Genomic DNA, 17,508 nt, shown 5'->3' with positions numbered 1-17,508 from the left:
TTTTCTAACAGAAAAAATGGGCAGTAGTAGTGGGGGAAGGGCGTTGGTAGTGCGCTAGCTAGGGAAGGAGGTGGGGAAGGTGGTCACTGACAGTGGGGAGAAGGGAGGAGAGAGAAAAGAAAGAGGGAAGGGAGGGAGTCGAGTGCACGAGAAGGAGAAGGGAAAAGAAAAATGAAAGGATTGGTTCGATTTAGCAGGTCTGATCTGAACTGATTTGATTTTACTGGTTCTATTCAAGACACTCGAGGCTCAAAAATTTCAAAAAAATTATAAAAAACTCAAAAAAATTTATGGAGTACAAAAATATTTTCAAACTTGACATGTAGTTTTTAAATTAATTTTTTAAAAATCATTCAAATATGTTATCTTGAAAAATAAAAACCTAATTTTTAAAATCTAGAAAATTCAAATTAAAATATCATAATATTTAACATATTAAAATATCAAAATTTATACATAAAATAATTATTTAAAAATTCGAGATGTTACAGCATGAAAATTTTGCTAGTATCTATTTAAAACAGAAAGATATTTCCATGGTATTGCCACGTGACACTCTACTCTATAATATTACCACATTTCACTATTAAAATTTTTCTATTTTTAATTAATTATTTATTTAATTAATTTAAATTACAAGTTATTAATTATATGTAACTAATAAGTTATTTAATAGTTAATATCTTAATACTATAATAAGTAGTAATTATTATAAGGTATATTTATACTTATTACATATATATATATATATTATGAAATATTTATTAAAAATTTTGAGAGACAAAAATAATAAAAATAAAATATATAGTAATTAATAAAAATTTAAAATATTATATTATTTTTATATATTAAAATTTAAAAATATATAAATTAAAATTATATTAATAACAACTTATATTAACATGGTTAATTTCTTAATTTTTTAAAGAAAATAAAAAAACTTAATAGTGGTTTATTCTCTCTTGACATCATTTGTCCTGACAAGCATTTCTTTGGCATCTTGAAATTTTTTTGTTCTTTTAATTTTTCATGTGAGCTTCAACGGGCAACACTTGAATTTGAAAATTTTCACATTTATGACAATAAAAGTGCCAAACCAACAACCATCGTAAAAAAAAATAAAATAAAATAAAAAAAAACAAATTATATATTTTTGGCAAAATTTTTTAATCACATGGTCAACGACGCCGTTTGACTGCCCCTGGCCTGTTAGGTGTTGACAACTGTCAACTCGAATCAATTTATCGTCAATTACTCGAGAAACTCCAGAGAATATGGCGGATTTTAGAATTTGAAGATTTAATAAAGCGACCGTTAGGAACACCTTTCTGCTTTCCAAAATTCCCACCGTTTGTGGATTGATTTCACTGCACTCTTCCTTATTCAGATCCACTTCACCTCAAAACTAAAACCAGTTCTCTAGTAAATCTCCCACGCGCCCACATGCCACGTTCCATTCACCATATTTTTTTCAAATAAAAAAATTGTCACACAATTATAATTAATCAAATAAAGCTTACATTTTCAGCTTATTTAAAAACTAAAATTTTTTGCAAATTTCGATCTCTTTAACTTGAAAAATATATGTTAATAAATTAGTAGCATAAGCTTGCAGTTATAATAATTAAAGAAAAGGAAAAAGAGACAAGACTGAGATCTAAACACCTGTTAATTAAGAGAGTCAACTGTTTTATATTAATAATTTCCCTTATTTTTTTATGATTTTCATTTTGTCAAAATATTTTCAAACTGGATCCATGAGAAGAAGACCGTTTCTCGATCTGTGTGCAGCCCGGCCTTTCAGCTCACTAGTTTACTTCCACATTACACTTTTTAACTCGCTTCCCTCTTTACTCCTCTCTCTCGATCTCTCTCGAGCCACTAACTCCAAGTTTCAGACGCCACAGAGACTCTGACGTTTCTGTATATGATCAAGCTTAACTCTACCAGAGAAAAAGACTTCTTAAGCTTACAATAATGGTTGCTGGGAAGGTAAGGTTGGCCATGGGCTTGCAGAAGTCTCCTGGGAATCCCAAAACCGAAACGCCGCCAAAGCCGCCGCTTCCTTCTCCCAGCTCCGCGAAAGTTGCGCCTCAGAAGGTTTTCTCACGCTCCTTCGGTGTTTACTTCCCACGTTCCTCTGCCCAGGTCCAGCCCCGTCCTCCTGACGTTGCTGAGCTTTTACGCCTCGTCGAAGAGCTCCGCGACCGAGAATCTAGACTGAAAACCGAGCTTCTCGAGTTCAAGTTGTTGAAAGAGAGCGTAGCTATAGTTCCTGCACTGGAGAATGAGATTTCAACCAAAAATGCTGAGCTCGAAAAAGCATTGAAAAATATTGAGTGCTTGGAGAGTGAAAATGAGAGGCTTAGAACAGAGTTGAGTGAAGCGAAGGTTGTGTTTGAAGAAGAGAAACGAGAAAGCGAGAATAAGGTTAAGGCCTTGGAGGCTGAGATTGTGGAGCTGAAGAAAGCGTTGTTTGATAAAGAAAGTGAAGAGCTTTCTTCTTCGCAGAGGTTTCAAGGGTTACTGGATTTGTCGACGAAGTCGAATATGATCAGGAATTTGAAAAAAGGAGTTAAATGTACGGACATTGTCAGTGCAAATCATGAGACTCAAATTCAAAAGTCTGAAACTTCAGATTTCAAGAGAGAAGAAGCCGAAATTGAGAGACCCAGGCACTCTAGGTGCAACTCTCAGGAACTCGTCGATTCCACTCTATCTAACCTGAGATCTCGCGTTCCTAGGGTTCCAAAACCCCCACCGAAACGATCTTCGTCATCATACTCCGTATCTTCATCAACATCACCTAGCGTCTCTGATCAATCTGTTTCAGCGCCACCTCCACCTCCACCTCCACCTCCACCTCCACCTCCTCCCCATCCTCCGGCGGCTATCAAACAAGCTGCACCGCCTCCACCTCCGCGAGGAATTCTATTCAAACCTGACAGGATTAGTTTATTAAATTAAAAAAAAAAAAAAATATGACATCAAAAAATATTTTCAAACTTGACATGTAGTTTTAAATTAATTTTTAAAAATCCATTCAAATATATTATCTTAAAAAAAATACCTAATTTTAAAATCTAGAAAATTCAAATTAATTAAATAAATACATATTAAAATAAAAAAATGAAAATTTAAAATAAAAATTTTAAAATAAAAAATTAGATATCAAAATATCAAAATTTTTACTATATTAATATAAAAGCGATTTATATATTTCCATATTATTGCTTATTTATAATGTTACTATAATTACATTAAATTTTATTATTAAAAATTTTCTATTTTTTATTAATTATTTATTTAATTATTAACTATTCTAAGTTATTAATTATAACTATTAAATTTTTATTTTAATAATATATATATATTATTATAATAATTATGAAATTATTATAAGATATATTTATACTTATTACATATATATATATAATAAAACTTAAATTAAATAAAAATTTTATAATATATAATAATAAATAAAAATATATAAAATATAATTAAAATTTATATATATTTTTATATTTTATATTATAATGATAAATAAAAATAATAAAAATTACAAAAATTTAAACTTAAATTAATTATTTAATTTTAAAGATTTCAAAATTACAAAAATAAAAATTACTTAATAGTGGTTTTATTCTAACATGACATCATTTGTCTGACAAGCATTTCTTTAGCTTTTGAATTTTTTATTCTCTGACATTTTTTGTGTGAGAAATTGAAAATTATCGTAATAAATTTAAATAAAATTTACCACAATAAAAATATTTTTAAAAAAACCAAATAAAGAAAAAAAAAAAAATAGAAAAAACAAACCAACATTTTTCCGTAAAACTTTAATCATGCTGTCGTCAACAAATTATATATTTCCCTTATCAATTTAATGTTGACAACTGTCAGATTTAATAATTTGGCCATTTAGGTGTTGACAATATCCAACTCAGTCAGTTTATCGTTTTGGGAGTGATTGGAAAATATAATGGCTTTAGAATTTCCTTTTTAATAAAATTCCACCCCAGGAACTCTTCTGCTTTCAAAATTCCTTCGTCCCAATCTGCCTCCACATATCTTCACTAAATTCGATTCTTCATAAATAAAAAAAAACCACACATCTAATCTTAATCATCAAATAAAGCTTCAATTTAATTAATATTCAAAAAATAAAAAATTATCAAAATTAGATCTCTTTATTATTAAAAATCAAGTTTTTTTGAAAATTTCTGTTTCTTAAAGTTAAAATAATTAAAGAAATGAAATTATTAAAGAGAAAAAATAGTAATAATTAATTAGCATAAAGCACAGTTATAATAATTATTAAGAAGAATATTAAGTTTTTTATACATACTTTTTTTAATTTAATTATTTCAAATATTTAATATTCTTTTTCATATAGGATTCATTTGTCAAACTGGATCAGAAATCACTTATGAGAAGACTATACACTGGCAGTTTGCTTTTCCCTTCACTCTCCCTGGTTACCTCTCACTTACATCTCTCTCTCCTTCCCTCTTTATCATCCACAATCTCGAGCCACAGAGACCAAGTCAAGTTTAGACATAGATACTCTGTTTCTATAAAAGACAAAAGCCATACAACAAAAAGGCTGGGGAAGGTACCCAATGGTTTTGGGGAAGTCTCCTGGGAACTTCAAACCCAGCAGCCAACTCCTGCGCCACCCCGCTCTCGAAGCCCCGCCAAAGCACCTTCTTTCTTCTCTTTCCTCAGCTCCTCCTCTCTTCGTTTCTCACTCTTCCTTGTTTACTTCCACCCCACGTTCCTCTGCGTTGCTCCAGCCCCTCCTGACGTTTGTTGAAGCTTTTTACTCAGTCGAAAGGCTCCGCGACCGAGAATCTAGACTGAAAGGTTGGCTTCTCAGAAAGGAGTTGTTATTGAAAGAGAGCGTATTCTGGCAGATTTCCTGGAGAATGAAATTCCAACCAAAATACTGACCAAAATTGAAAAAAATTAGAGTGGAAACAGGGGTGAGGAATGAAGCTTACAGAAGTTGAGTTTGAGAAAGAGAGTAGAATAAGGAAGAGAACGAGGAAATTGGAATGAGTTTGAGCAGGCTGAGTTGATTGTTAAAGAAGAAGAAAAATTAAAGAGCTTTCTGCAAGTTCAAGGGTTCTGCAGAGTTTGACAGTTGCCTGGAACGTGACGAAGTCGAAATAAAAGGAGGAAAAAAGAAGTTAAGTTAAATGTACGGACATTGTCATTCAAATGAAATTCAAAAATCTGAGTCTGAGAGAGAAGAAGAGAGAAAGAGGCCAGGGGGCCAGGCACGGGCACTTGTGGAAGGAACAGATCGAACTCAGTCTATCTATCCTACTGTCTTCTGTGGGTTCTCGGCCCCCACCCCCACCGAAACGATCTTCGTCATCATACTCCCATCATTCTCCATACACAAGCGTCTCTCATCAATCTGTTTCCATCCTGCCACCACCACCTCCACCTCCACCTCCACTCCTCTCCCATCCCTCCGCGCTGCTCAAACAAGCTGCACCGCCTCCACCTCCGCCACCACCAAAGGGGACTAGAATGGGGCCCGCTAAAGTCAGGGGTGTGATATTTGCCAGCTATTTTTGTTCTTTTTTTGTGGATTTGTGAATGTGTAAGCACTTTGATGCCCCAGATGCCAGAGCAGATGGTGTGGAGGCTGCATTTGGTTACTGTGATCTCAAGAAGTTAGAATCAGAGGCTTCATCGTTTCGTGATGATGCTCGTCATTCATGTGGTTCTGCTCTTAAGAAAATGCAGGCTTTGCTTGAAAAGTATATGTCTTATTTAGCAGCCCAATTTGTGTTTTCACTTGATGTCTAGGCATTATGGTTATATTAATTGTTACCTGTGTGAGATATTGAATTTCACAGATTAGAGCATGGTGCTTACAATCTATCAAGAATGAGAGAATCTGCAACAAACAGATACAAGGGGTTTCAAATTCCAATGAGTTGGATGCTTGAGACTGGAATTGTAAGCCAGGTAACTTGTACGCTTTTTTTCAACTGCAAATTTTAGGCTTGTACTTCCAACCTTTGTCTTCCTTGCGTAAAACAGATTCAAGTTGGGTAGCTCTACACGGAATTGGACAATAATTGTCCATTCTATTGACGTTTCATGTGAAGTGTAATTACAATAATACCCATCCCAGCAAATTCCACTTTTGATAATCTAGAGATGGATTTAAAAATTGTCCCCTTTAATCAATCATGGTTGTAATATTGGGGAGGCCAACTAAACTTGCTTTTGACACAATCCACTGAGTGTGCATTACTAAACAAAGAATAGTGGTTACTAGATGACAAAAAGAGGTTAGATATTGCCTATTTTTCTCTTCCCGCCCCTGCATGCGCACATATGAATTCCCAGATCTGTAAAAATGCATTTGTTTGTCTGCTTCTTTCTTACTTTGGATTCGTCAGTAAAGATTCTCCATGTTTACCCTATAGGCAAGCTCTCTTTTTCTTTTTGCTACTTTTTCTTGTAATGCTATCAAATGTAATGCTATCATATGTTACTAAAATCCATCAGAATTTTAAGAAATTAGAATGGAGAAATATAATTTTTACTCAATAATAACACAAGGATTAAAAGGGGATGTGATCAACAGGTAATTATAGACCCTATTCTTTTCAATAACTTTAGTGCATTTATTTTAATCCACTGTACCTTTGTTGGGCGTTAGCTAATTACTGCACATTATTGTAGATCAAGCTGGCTTCTGTAAAACTAGCAATGAAGTATATGAAGAGAGTATCTGCAGAGCTTGAAACTGTTGGTGGGGGCGCTGAAGAAGAAGAGCTGATTGTACAAGGTGTTAGATTTGCCTTCCGGGTACATCAGGTTAAAACTCATTTTTAATCATTCAAGTTCAACAGCTGTGTTTGTTTTGGTTTATTTCGCTGAGGAGAAGTTAATGCATGCATTTTTGGTGCCAGTTTGCTGGAGGTTTTGATGTGGAAACAATGAGGGCTTTCCAAGAGCTAAGAGATAAAGCCAGATCATGTCATGCACAATCCCAAAGCCAGCAACAGCAGAAATTAGCATGCAGCAGGTCTACACCTTGCTAATAAATAATCTGTAGCAAACTCAGCTTCAGAATTTCTGCCATTTTTTTTTTTGCTGTACATCATGTTGTGCTTCAATGTATGCTTTCATGCATCTTCACCAATTATATAACTCTGAATGAAATTTGTTCGTAGTCCATCCTTTGCTCTTCTTTGCTATTAATTGTACCCTGAAACAAGACTCATTTCCATTTCTAGTTGCACAAAATCAGAAGGTAAAGCTTGAAAAGTTCTACTATTAATAGAAACTAAAGTGACTTCTAGTCAGCTGATTTATGTTCAACTTTCTGAATTGTATGCTGAATACTTGAGTTGGCTCTCATTGAATGTTAAAAAAACACTGAATGCTACTCAAAATACTTTACGATCCAACTATTTTTGGGTCTGTTATTTTACTGTTGCCCGCAGCGGTCATTGCTATATTACAATATCAACCCAATGATGCAGAGCTAAGAGATAAAGCCAGATCATGTGTACACAATCCCAAAACAACATGAAATTAGCATGCAGCAGGTCTACACCTTGCTAATAAATAATCTGTAGCAAACTCAGCTTCAGAATTTCTGCCATTTTTTTTTTTGCTGTACATCATGTTTGTTAATACAATATATGGCTACGGCCATCTTCATAATTGCTGCCAGCTTCTGAATGAAATTTGTTCATCGGTCCATCCTTTTTTTCTTCTTTGCTATTAATTGTACCCTGAAACAAGACTCATTTCCATTTCTAGTTGCACAAAATCAGAAGGTAAAGCTTGAAAAGTTCTACTATTAATAGAAACTAAAGTGACTTCTAGTCAGCTGATTTATGTTCAACTTTCTGAATTGTATGCTGAATACTTGAGTTGGCTCTCATTGAATGTTAAAAAAACACTGAATGCTACTCAAAATACTTTACGATCCAACTATTTTTGGGTCTGTTATTTTACTGTTGCCTGTTGGTCATTGCTATGTTACAATATCCTTGTACAAGTCCTGTCATGGCGTGTTGGCCATGTCCATGTCCTTGTATGAATAAAGGGGTAAGCTGGAAATAGATAAACCTTCCCTTGGTTAAAGTCTGCAGGGACGAACTAATGAAGCGGATATAGAGGTTGTCTATTAAAGGAAACTAATGGAGGAATGCCATTTTTCCCTCGAAAGAGTTGCAGTATCTTAATGTAGCTGTTGGCTTGTTGCCTAACCCTCATTCACTCCCCGGTATCCTCTTCAATAGTCAGGCTTCCTTGTTGTATCGTTTAGGCATTAATGATTGATGTTCAACTACTCCCATTGGAATGTTATAATTGAAGGGATTTTTCTTGATCATAATGCTTAGGCTTTGAACTCCCGTTTATTAAAATTTAAGTGAAATTTTACATGATTTAGCTGTAAAAACTTCGGATGACCATAATGCTTAGGCATTAATGCTCGTCAAGGCTTTGAACTCCCTTTTATTAAAATTTAAGTAAAACATATTTTTTCTTTATGGTGGTAGATTATTATCAAGTGGAAGCACTTCTCATCGAACTCAACAACATAATCATGTCCTTTAAATTAAGATAATTAAAATTATATTTTGTATAAGTGATTTATTTTAACTATAGTATTATAATTGTATTTTGTCTTCATTTAATGGAATTTAAAAATATTAGTGAAACAAAAATTTTAAAATTTTTCTTTTATCAATAAAAGGGTGAATTTTCAAAATGTAACTATTGGAAAGGCAGCTTGTTAACTGCCACTTATTTTGCATTTATTTAGAGCATTTGTTTAAGAATTTTTTTATGCATATCTGTTCTTACCTTTTGTTGTATAATTCTGATACAATTTTGGTAGTTTAGCTTGATTATGAACCTATTTGTTAGCTGTAACATCCCGAAATTTTAATTTTTAATGGCATTTTATTTTAATTTTTATTTAATTTTTGAATTTTTGAGATTTTGGATTTAAAAATCGGGTTATTTTTTTTCGAAATATAAACTTTGATGATTTTTAAAATTAATTTAAAGACCACGTGGCAAAACTAAAAATATAATTGGTCGTATTTTTAGTTTAAAATTTTTAGATTTTTTTTTTGAATTTTGGACCTCGTTTTCCGTGAAAAAAAAAAATTCAAAATTTTCGAATCGAACGGCCCGAATCGAAGCCGGATCGGATCGGACGGGTCCGACCGGGCCTCCTTTTCCTTCTTCCTTTTCTTTGCGCCCGCGTCCCTTTTCTCTCTCTCGTTCTCTCTCCCTCCCTCCTGGCGCCACGGGCGCCTCCCTGCGTCCTCCTCGCGCGCCGCCTCGGTAGTCCCGGCCGGTAGCGGCCGCTCGAGCCGGGAAAAGCGGCGCGATCTCCCCCTGCGGCGCGCCCGACTTCCTCGGCCGTCCGGCCCGTCCGGCCACTAATTGGACCGGGTCTTGTGTCCAAAATCATCTACTCGGCGAGAGCTTTCCATAGACACCAAACGCAGAAATCCATCAAGCGGATTGTCAGATTTTTGCTCGGGAAGATTTTAGCCCATTTCGACTTTTGGGCTAGATTTCTCGGCAACCGTGAATCCACGAAAACCGAGGCCACCAGGCCACGCTCCATTCGTCGAGAGCTTCGCAACGACATAAATTTGAATTTTTCCGACACCGTTTTTGGTGGGTCCCACGAAAACCGCGGTGTATTTTCGAGCATTAAATGAGCTTAGAAAATTCTGAAAAATTTATGTACTAACCCCGTGTTATGGGCTTCGTGTAGGTATCCTCGATTCGCGGAAATTCGGCGATTGGCCAGATGCGCAAATTTGGGCGAACGGACCGTTCTGGAAAAGTCCCGGGTGGACCGAGGTTTTGGCTAGCCCCATTGTCGGGCGTCGGCGCATTCCGAAGTCGGAATCGGCAAAGGTAAACCGAACCTTGCTTTTCGTAATTTTCTAGTGCTTAAATAGGATTAAAAATCCATAAAATATTCGTGGTAGCTTAGAAAATTACGATTCTTTTTGCAATAGCTTAGTAATATTGCTAAGAACCGCAGGGCAAAGTTTTATAATTTTTAGAGCTTGTTTGGGAAGTTTTTGCAAAAATGATCAATAATAAGGACTAAATTGAAATTTTGCGTATTGTGATGGATGGTGATTTGATGGGCGGGAGGGCTGTGTGATATGATTGAACTGTTGATATATGGATTGTGAGTATAGAAGTGTGTTTTGAACCCTTTTGCGGGTTGGGTAGGTCCTAGGTATAGGGGAGACTCTGCGGATTTTTTACGACTTAGGGCGTAATTGGTCTTTTCTTTGTTTGTATTGAGTCAGTTGTATTAAATAAATGTAATATGATTGTCGGTGGCCGGAATGACCTTCTTCCTCCGCCCGGCCACGGTGATTGTCGTCAAGTCCGTGAGTAAAATATTAATTTTAATTGTAATTTCGATATTATTATATGTTCGGCATGCCCATGCATCACTTATATGCATATATTTATGTAGTTAAACTCTAGGCACGAATTATGTTGCATTCATAGCATTAATGTGCCATGAATGTTGTTGTGGTAATTTGGAGCGGTGTCGTGCGTTGGCGTGCGTGTGATGTGGTGTGGACTATGGATAGGGCCAGGCGATCCACGGCTTGAGTAATTTTGGGACCCGATCCTTCGAGGGTAGTCACGGCTTGAGTAATTCGGGACCCTCGATTTGGTTATTAAGTGGAAGTCAGAGCTTGAGTAATTCGGCACGGGTTGGATTTAAGAGAGGCGTATAGGGATCGGCTCCCATATGTTATGATTGATACTACGAGTGTGTGAGTGCTCCAAATTACCTTTTTGATGTTATGATGTGAAAATGTTGTTAATGTTGCATTTCACTCTACAGGGTACATTAGTTCTAAATAGTTATAGAGATTATGGTTAAAATTGATATTTTACTCTCTGAGTCGAACGCTCACAACTGTTCAATATTTTTTTAGACTACGGGAGGATTTTATTTTGGTTAACTGCTTTTCTCCCTCGCAGTCAATTATTCTTGTTGTATAAACTTGTTAAATATTAGAATTTCCGCATCTGTTAGAAAGCTTATTTGATTTGGGTCTGTAAACTAAATTATTATTTTGGGACCTGTAAACTTAATATGCTATGCATGTTTGATGGATTGGATGAGGGAGCTGAGCTCCCATTTATTATTATGTTGATGAGTATGTGGAGGGTGAGCTGAGCTCCCCAATTGACTATATATTGTGTTTACAGGTCGGGTGAGTCGAAAACTCCCCGTTGGTAAGTCCATTTTATGGCCGGACTCTGTCCGTTTGTTTTCTTGATATTGGGCCCAAATGGGCCTTAGAGTTGGGTTAATGAACAGTTAGGCTTACTACGGGCCTCGGGGCTTTAGGTGGCCTGAGTCCTAGTCTTGAGTCCGGCCCATAGGTTGGGTCGTGACAAATGTGGTATCAGAGCTTAGGCTCCAGATTCTTAGGGAATGTTGTCTAAAGTGTTGGGAAAAGTCTAATAGGAGTCACATGCGGAAAAATAGGGTCCATATTCGTCTTGCATTATCGTCTTTGCTTCTAGTTTCTGCTTCACATATTGTGTGTAAATATGAGTCTATAGAGCTGTGCAATGTGCAGTTTTGAATTTTATGGGCTAATCTTCTGAATTTCGGAAAATGCGTAGAAGCGAGAGGCGCCATTGCACGAGAACGGATGTGCTGACGAGGTGTCGGCCAGAGGATGGCGCTTTGCCAGGAGGCGGGGTAGGAGGCCTAGAGCTGCTCAAGTAGAAGAGCGGCTACCCACGGTCGAGCAGTCTTTCATGGCACGGTCCCATGGACCCCATGGCGACTACTCTAGGTGGGTTGCGAGAGGACCATAGATATGATGGCGCGATAAATGGTCCACCCTCCACAGCGGCGATCCACGCACCAAGAGGAGAACCTTACAAGCAGATCATAAATTTTAAGAAGTTGGTGCACGGAACTTATGATGTGTCGGGCGATGCATATCGGTTTACGGATTCCTGACGGCAGAGCGAGTCTGATTGGTAGCGAGTGATAGAGTGTATGCAACATGTCATGGGGCCTATGCCTAGACAATGGATGAATGACTACGTGTTACCGGATGGAGGGTTTGACATGGGCTCGGTTGTGGAACTTTTTATCAATCGGTTTGTGCGAAAGCTTCAAAGATCGAAGCGGTGGGCCTTTGAGGCCTTAAGGCGAGAATGGCAGTGCAGTAGATGAATATGCTCTGAAATTTACGGAATTGGCGAGATATGCCCCTACAGCGGTAGCTACGAAACTATGAAGGTAAAGAGGTTCCTAAAGGGGCTTGGCAGAGGTATGCAAACTGGCCATGATGTCGTCGATCTTTTGGCGTGGTAGTTGATCGAGCAGACAGATAGAGATTAGCTATCTGCGGATAGCGATGGAAGAGCAAAGAAAAAGCGAGCGAGAGGTTCCTCGGTGTCCCTTCCATGGGTACTACGGGCGGTGGTGGCGGGGTAATTCTGAGAGGAAAGGGTAGGAGCAAGAGAAGTGGTTTTAGACACGGACCACGAGGATTGGACCGAGTGCGGATCGGCGGTGGTCACGATTCGAAATCTGGCGAGTGCAGGTTCAGATCCTCCTTGGCACCTTGTGCACGGTGTGGAAGAGGACATTCAGGACCTTGTTTGATGGGATCAGAGTATGCTTGGTGTAGCCAACCAGGTCACTTTGCTAGAATGCCCCATGTTGTGAGCCACAGATGGGGTCACGGGGTTACATTGCAAATATTCCTCGCTTGATTGTATCCGGGTACTTCCAACATGGCGGCGATCGATTCGATGGCCAACAGGGCGAGGACAAGGGGCGTGGATTTGGAGGCGGTCGGAGGTAGAAGTCGATGTCGAGTTACGCCACTCGGGGTAGAGTCAAGCTCGAGTTTTCACCTGACCCACGGGATGCTCAAGCTTCAAATGCGGTTGTGGCGGGTATTCTTACAGTACATTCTTATGAGGCTCGTGTTTTGATAGATCCGGGTGCTACGCACTCATTTGTCTCCCCTGTGTTTGCCATGAGGTTGGGTAGAAACCCTACAACCTTAGAATGCCCTTTGTCGGTAGCTACCCCACTTAGTGACAACATAGATGTAGATATGGTTTTTCCGGGTAGCCCAGTACTAGTGGATGGAAAGATCCTCCCAGCAGACTTGGTTCCTCTACCAGTAAGGGAAGTCGATGTAATCTTGGGGATGTATTGGTTGGCAAATCACTATGCAACTTTAGACTGCAGGAACAAAAAGGTGTATTTCCACATACCTGGTGTGGAAGAGTTTAGCTTTGATGGTGACAGGAGCGTGGCTCCATATAATTTGGTGTCAGCAATTAGTGCTAGAAAAATGTTGAGGCGTGGATGCCAAGGGTATTTGGCATTGGTGAGAGATACATCTGTAGAAGGTGTCAGCATGGGAAATGTTCCTGTTGTCAGAGAATTTATGGATGTCTTCCCAGAGGAGCTTCCAGGGTTGCCACCAGGAAGGGAAATAGAGTTTTGTATTGATGTTGTGCCGGGTACTAACCCCATATCCATACCACCTTACGAGGATGGTACCAGTGAAATTGAAAGAGTGAAGGAGCAACTACAGGAGCTTTTGGACAAGGGTTTCATATGTCCGAGCACTTCACCCTGGGGTGCTCCTGTTCTATTTGTGAGAAAGAAGGATGGGTCATTGAGGTTGTGCATTGACTACAGGGGCAATTTGAACAAGGTATGTGAAGAACACGTTTCCACTTCCTCGGATCGATGATGTGTTTGATCAGCTCCTAGGAGCTAGATTCTTTTCCAAGATAGACCTGCGATCAGGCTACCATCAGTTGAGAATCAGGAATGAGGCGTGTCCAAAAGCGGCTTCGAGGACAAGATATGGTCATTATGAGTTCTTGGTGATGTCTTTTGGACTCACTAATGCACCTGACCTTCATGGACTTGATGAGCAGGTGTTCAAGCCATTTTTGAACCGTTTTGTCATCGTATTCATAGATGACATTCAGTATACTCTCGGACCGAGGAAGAACACGTGTGGCACTTGAGGATGGTGTTGCGGGCGTTGAGGAGCACGGCTATATGCCAAATTTTCAAAATGTGAATTTTGGCTAGAAAGCATCTCATTCTTGGGACACGTGGTTTCAAGTGGCGGTATTCAAGTGGATCCCAAGAAAATTGAAGTCATGGCGATTGGCTTAGGCCTACATGATCACCGAGGTGCGAAGTTTTACGGGTTTAGTGGCTACTCTGAGCGTTTTGTACAAGATTTCTCGGGATAGCGGCTCCCTAACTAAGTTGACCGGGAAGAATATTCCATTCATTTGGATAGATGGCGTGAGGTGAGTTTCGAAGCTTAAGGAGTGTCTAACCACGCCTGTGTTGACACTACAGTGAGTGGTGAAGGATACAGGTGTATTGTGACGCCTCGAGTTGGCCTAGGGTGTGTTTTGATGCAGAATGGAAAGGTAGTGGCTTATGCTTCAAGGCAGCTGAAGAGGCATGAGCAGAACTACCCCACCCATGATTTAGAAATGGCGGCTGTAATCTTTGCACTAAAGATCTGGAGACACTATCTGTATGGTGAAGTGTGCGAGATATACACCGACCACAAAAGTTTGAAGTACATCTTCCAGCAGAGGGATTTAAACTTAAGACAGAGGAGATGGATGGAGCTTCTAAAAGACTATGATTGCACCATCCAGTACCACCCTAGGAAGGCCAATGCTGGGACCCTCGATTTGGTTATTAAGTGGAAGTCCGAGCTTGAGTAATTCGCTGGCACCAGGTTGGATTTAAGAGAGCTGTATAGGGGATCAGCTCCCATATGTTATGATTGATACTACAGGGTGTGTGAGTGCTCCAAATTACCTTTTTGATGTTATGATGTGAAAATGTTGTTAATGTTGCATTTCACTCTACAGGGTACATTAGTTCTAGATAGTTATAGAGATTATGGTTAAAATTGATATTTTACTCTCTGAGTCGAACGCTCACTCCTGTTTAATATTTTTTTTCAGGCTACAGGAGGATTTTATTTTGGTTAACCTGCTTTTCTCCCTCGCAGGTCAATTATTACTGTTTGTATAAACTTGTTAAATCTTAGAATTTCCGCATGTGTTAGAAATTTTATTTGATTTGGGTCTGTAAACTAAATTATTATTTTGGGACCTGTAAACTTAATATGCTATGCATGTTTGATGGATTGGATGAGGGAGCTGAGCTCCCATTTATTATTATGTTGATGAGTATGTGGAGGGTGAGCTGAGCTCCCCAATTGACTATATATTGTGTTTACAGGTCGGGTGAGTCGAAAACTCCCCGTTGGTAAGTCCATTTTATGGCCGGACTCTGTCCATTTGTTTTCTTGATATTGGGCCCAAATGGGCCTTAGAGTTGGGTTAATGAACAGTTAGGCTTACTACGGGCCTCGGGGGCTTTAGGCTGGCCCAGGTCCTAGTGCCGGTCCGGCCCATAGGTTGGGTCGTGACATTAGCTGTACTTTTTTATATATATCTTTGATTTTTGAGGCAATAAACATCAGAATTCTTATTTCAAAATTTCTTAGTTCTTTTACATGGTATCAGAGCCATGGTTGATGAAAAGAAAAATGAGAGTTCTGGATCAGGGAAGAAAACTTCTAGTTCTTACACACTGAATTCGAATGATAACCCAGGTAACTTGATTACCCAAGTTCAGTTGAAGGGTGAGAATTACGAAGAATGGGCACGAGCTATGTGGACTGCATTGTGGGCCAAAAAGAAATATGGTTTTATTAATGGATCTGTAAAGCAACCAGCAGATGATTCACTGGAACTCGAAGATTGGTGGACGGTTAACTCTATGCTAGTTTCTTGGGTGTTTAACACCATTGAACCGACGCTTCGCTCGACCATCTCTCACATAGAGAACGTAAAGGATCTGTGGGAGGATATTAAACAGAAGTTCTCGATTGGGAATGGTCCACGAATGCAACAACTGAGATTGGATCTGGCGAATTGTAGGCAGGAAGGTCAACCGATCGTGTCCTATTTTGGAAGAATCAAAACGTTATGGGATGAAATAAACAACTATGATAAGATACCAGTGTGTATCTGTGCAGGCTGCAGATGCAATCTTACCATTGAATTGGAAAGAAAGCATGAAGAAGAGAGAGTTCATCAGTTTTTGATGGGCTTGGATGAAGAAGGATACGGAATAGTGCGCTCTAATATTTTGAGCACTGAACCCTTGCCCAATTTGAATCGTGCCTATGCTATGGTTGTTCAGCAAGAGCGGGTGCGAACTATGACACGAATCAAGGAAGAAAAAGGCAATCCTATGAGTTTTGCAATTCGAGCAGGTAGTCAAAATTTAGGGGGGGATAAAGACAAATCCTCAATTTGTTCTATTGTAACCGAGAGGGACATGATGCTGAAAGTTGTTTTCAGCTGATAGGTTATCCAGAATGATGGGGTAATAGACCACGTGGAACTTCTGCTGGACGAAGAGGTGGTCAAAAGCGTGGTAATGGAGCAGGATGTAGCAAGGGAGGAGTTGCTCGTGCCAATGCCACACAAGCAACTGGAGTTGATGGTGGGCATGGAATTGTGACAGATTCAGATCGAAAGGGTCTTAGTGGATTAAATGAAGAGCAATGGGCTGCTTTGCTAGGCATGTTGAATTCTTGTCAGAATGGTGGCAATGAGAGGCTGACAGGTACGTAGAGGATATTTCCTTGGATTATTGACACAAGATCTTCCCATCATATGATAGGAACATTGGCATTTTTAAGTGAATTGCGTGACATTGTGCCATGCTCAGTCGGGTTACCTAATGGAGAAAAGACCTTGGCGGTGAAAGAAGGAACTGTGTTGCTTGGAGGAGACTTAAAATTGCAACGAGTCCGTTATGTGCCAAATTTGAATTGCAATCTGTTCTCTGTATCACAACTACTTAATGATTCAAATTTGGTTACTCAACTCACTAACAAAATTTGTGCTATGCAGGACCTAAATTCGAGAAACCTGATTAGAGCAGGTGAGCAACACGAGGGGCTGTACCTTCTCAAGGGAGTGACATCGGTACATGCTTGCAAGGTAATTGATGTGGGGTCTTTTGAGCTTTGGCATAAGAGAATGGGTCATCCTTCTTATAAGGTGGTAGAGTTAATTCCAGAAACTAGTAGCATAGTTAGGAAAACTAATAAAACTTGTGAAGTTTGTTTTAGAGCAAAGCAAATAAGAGAGATTTTCTTTTCTAGTGACAATAAAGCTAATGGTTGTTTTGAATTGATACATTGTGATTTGTGGGGACCTTATAGAGTCCCAACTTCTTATGGAGCAATTTACTTTTTAACAATTGTTGATGATTACTCTCGTGCTATTTGGATATATTTGCTGAATGGAAAACAAGAAGTAGCTTGTGTTCTTAAGAAATTTGTTATGATGGTTAAACGCCAATTTTAAAAAAATGTGAAAATTGTCAGAAGTGAT

General features: G+C 38.6%; 1 protein-coding gene across 1 annotated transcript; it reads left to right on the top strand.

The window, feature by feature from the left end:
* Positions 1–1,700: 1,700 nt before the first annotated feature.
* LOC110642908 (uncharacterized) lies at positions 1,701–7,136 on the top strand. Its single transcript, XM_058140598.1, has 7 exons — positions 1,701–2,953; positions 4,609–4,907; positions 5,311–5,559; positions 5,623–5,777; positions 5,877–5,988; positions 6,715–6,849; positions 6,945–7,136. Exons 1-7 carry the CDS (start codon positions 1,978–1,980, stop codon positions 7,074–7,076), a joined length of 2,058 nt encoding a protein of 685 aa, XP_057996581.1. The 5' UTR covers positions 1,701–1,977; the 3' UTR covers positions 7,077–7,136.
* Positions 7,137–17,508: the final 10,372 nt, after the last annotated feature.

Source organism: Hevea brasiliensis, chromosome 18, assembly GCF_030052815.1.
Source record: "Hevea brasiliensis isolate MT/VB/25A 57/8 chromosome 18, ASM3005281v1, whole genome shotgun sequence".
Taxonomy (NCBI): domain Eukaryota; kingdom Viridiplantae; phylum Streptophyta; class Magnoliopsida; order Malpighiales; family Euphorbiaceae; genus Hevea; species Hevea brasiliensis.
This window is presented reverse-complemented; position numbering and strand designations above follow the sequence as displayed.

Excerpts from the sequence above, each read along its gene's own strand:
- LOC110642908 (XM_058140598.1), top strand. The coding sequence starts at position 1,978 with ATGGTTGCTGGGAAGGTAAGGTTGGCCATGGGCTTGCAGAAGTCTCCT. Across the intron at positions 5,778-5,876 it reads ATGCAGGCTTTGCTTGAAAA|ATTAGAGCATGGTGCTTACA; the intron begins GTATATGTCTTA and ends TGAATTTCACAG. Across the intron at positions 6,850-6,944 it reads TTGCCTTCCGGGTACATCAG|TTTGCTGGAGGTTTTGATGT; the intron begins GTTAAAACTCAT and ends TTTTGGTGCCAG.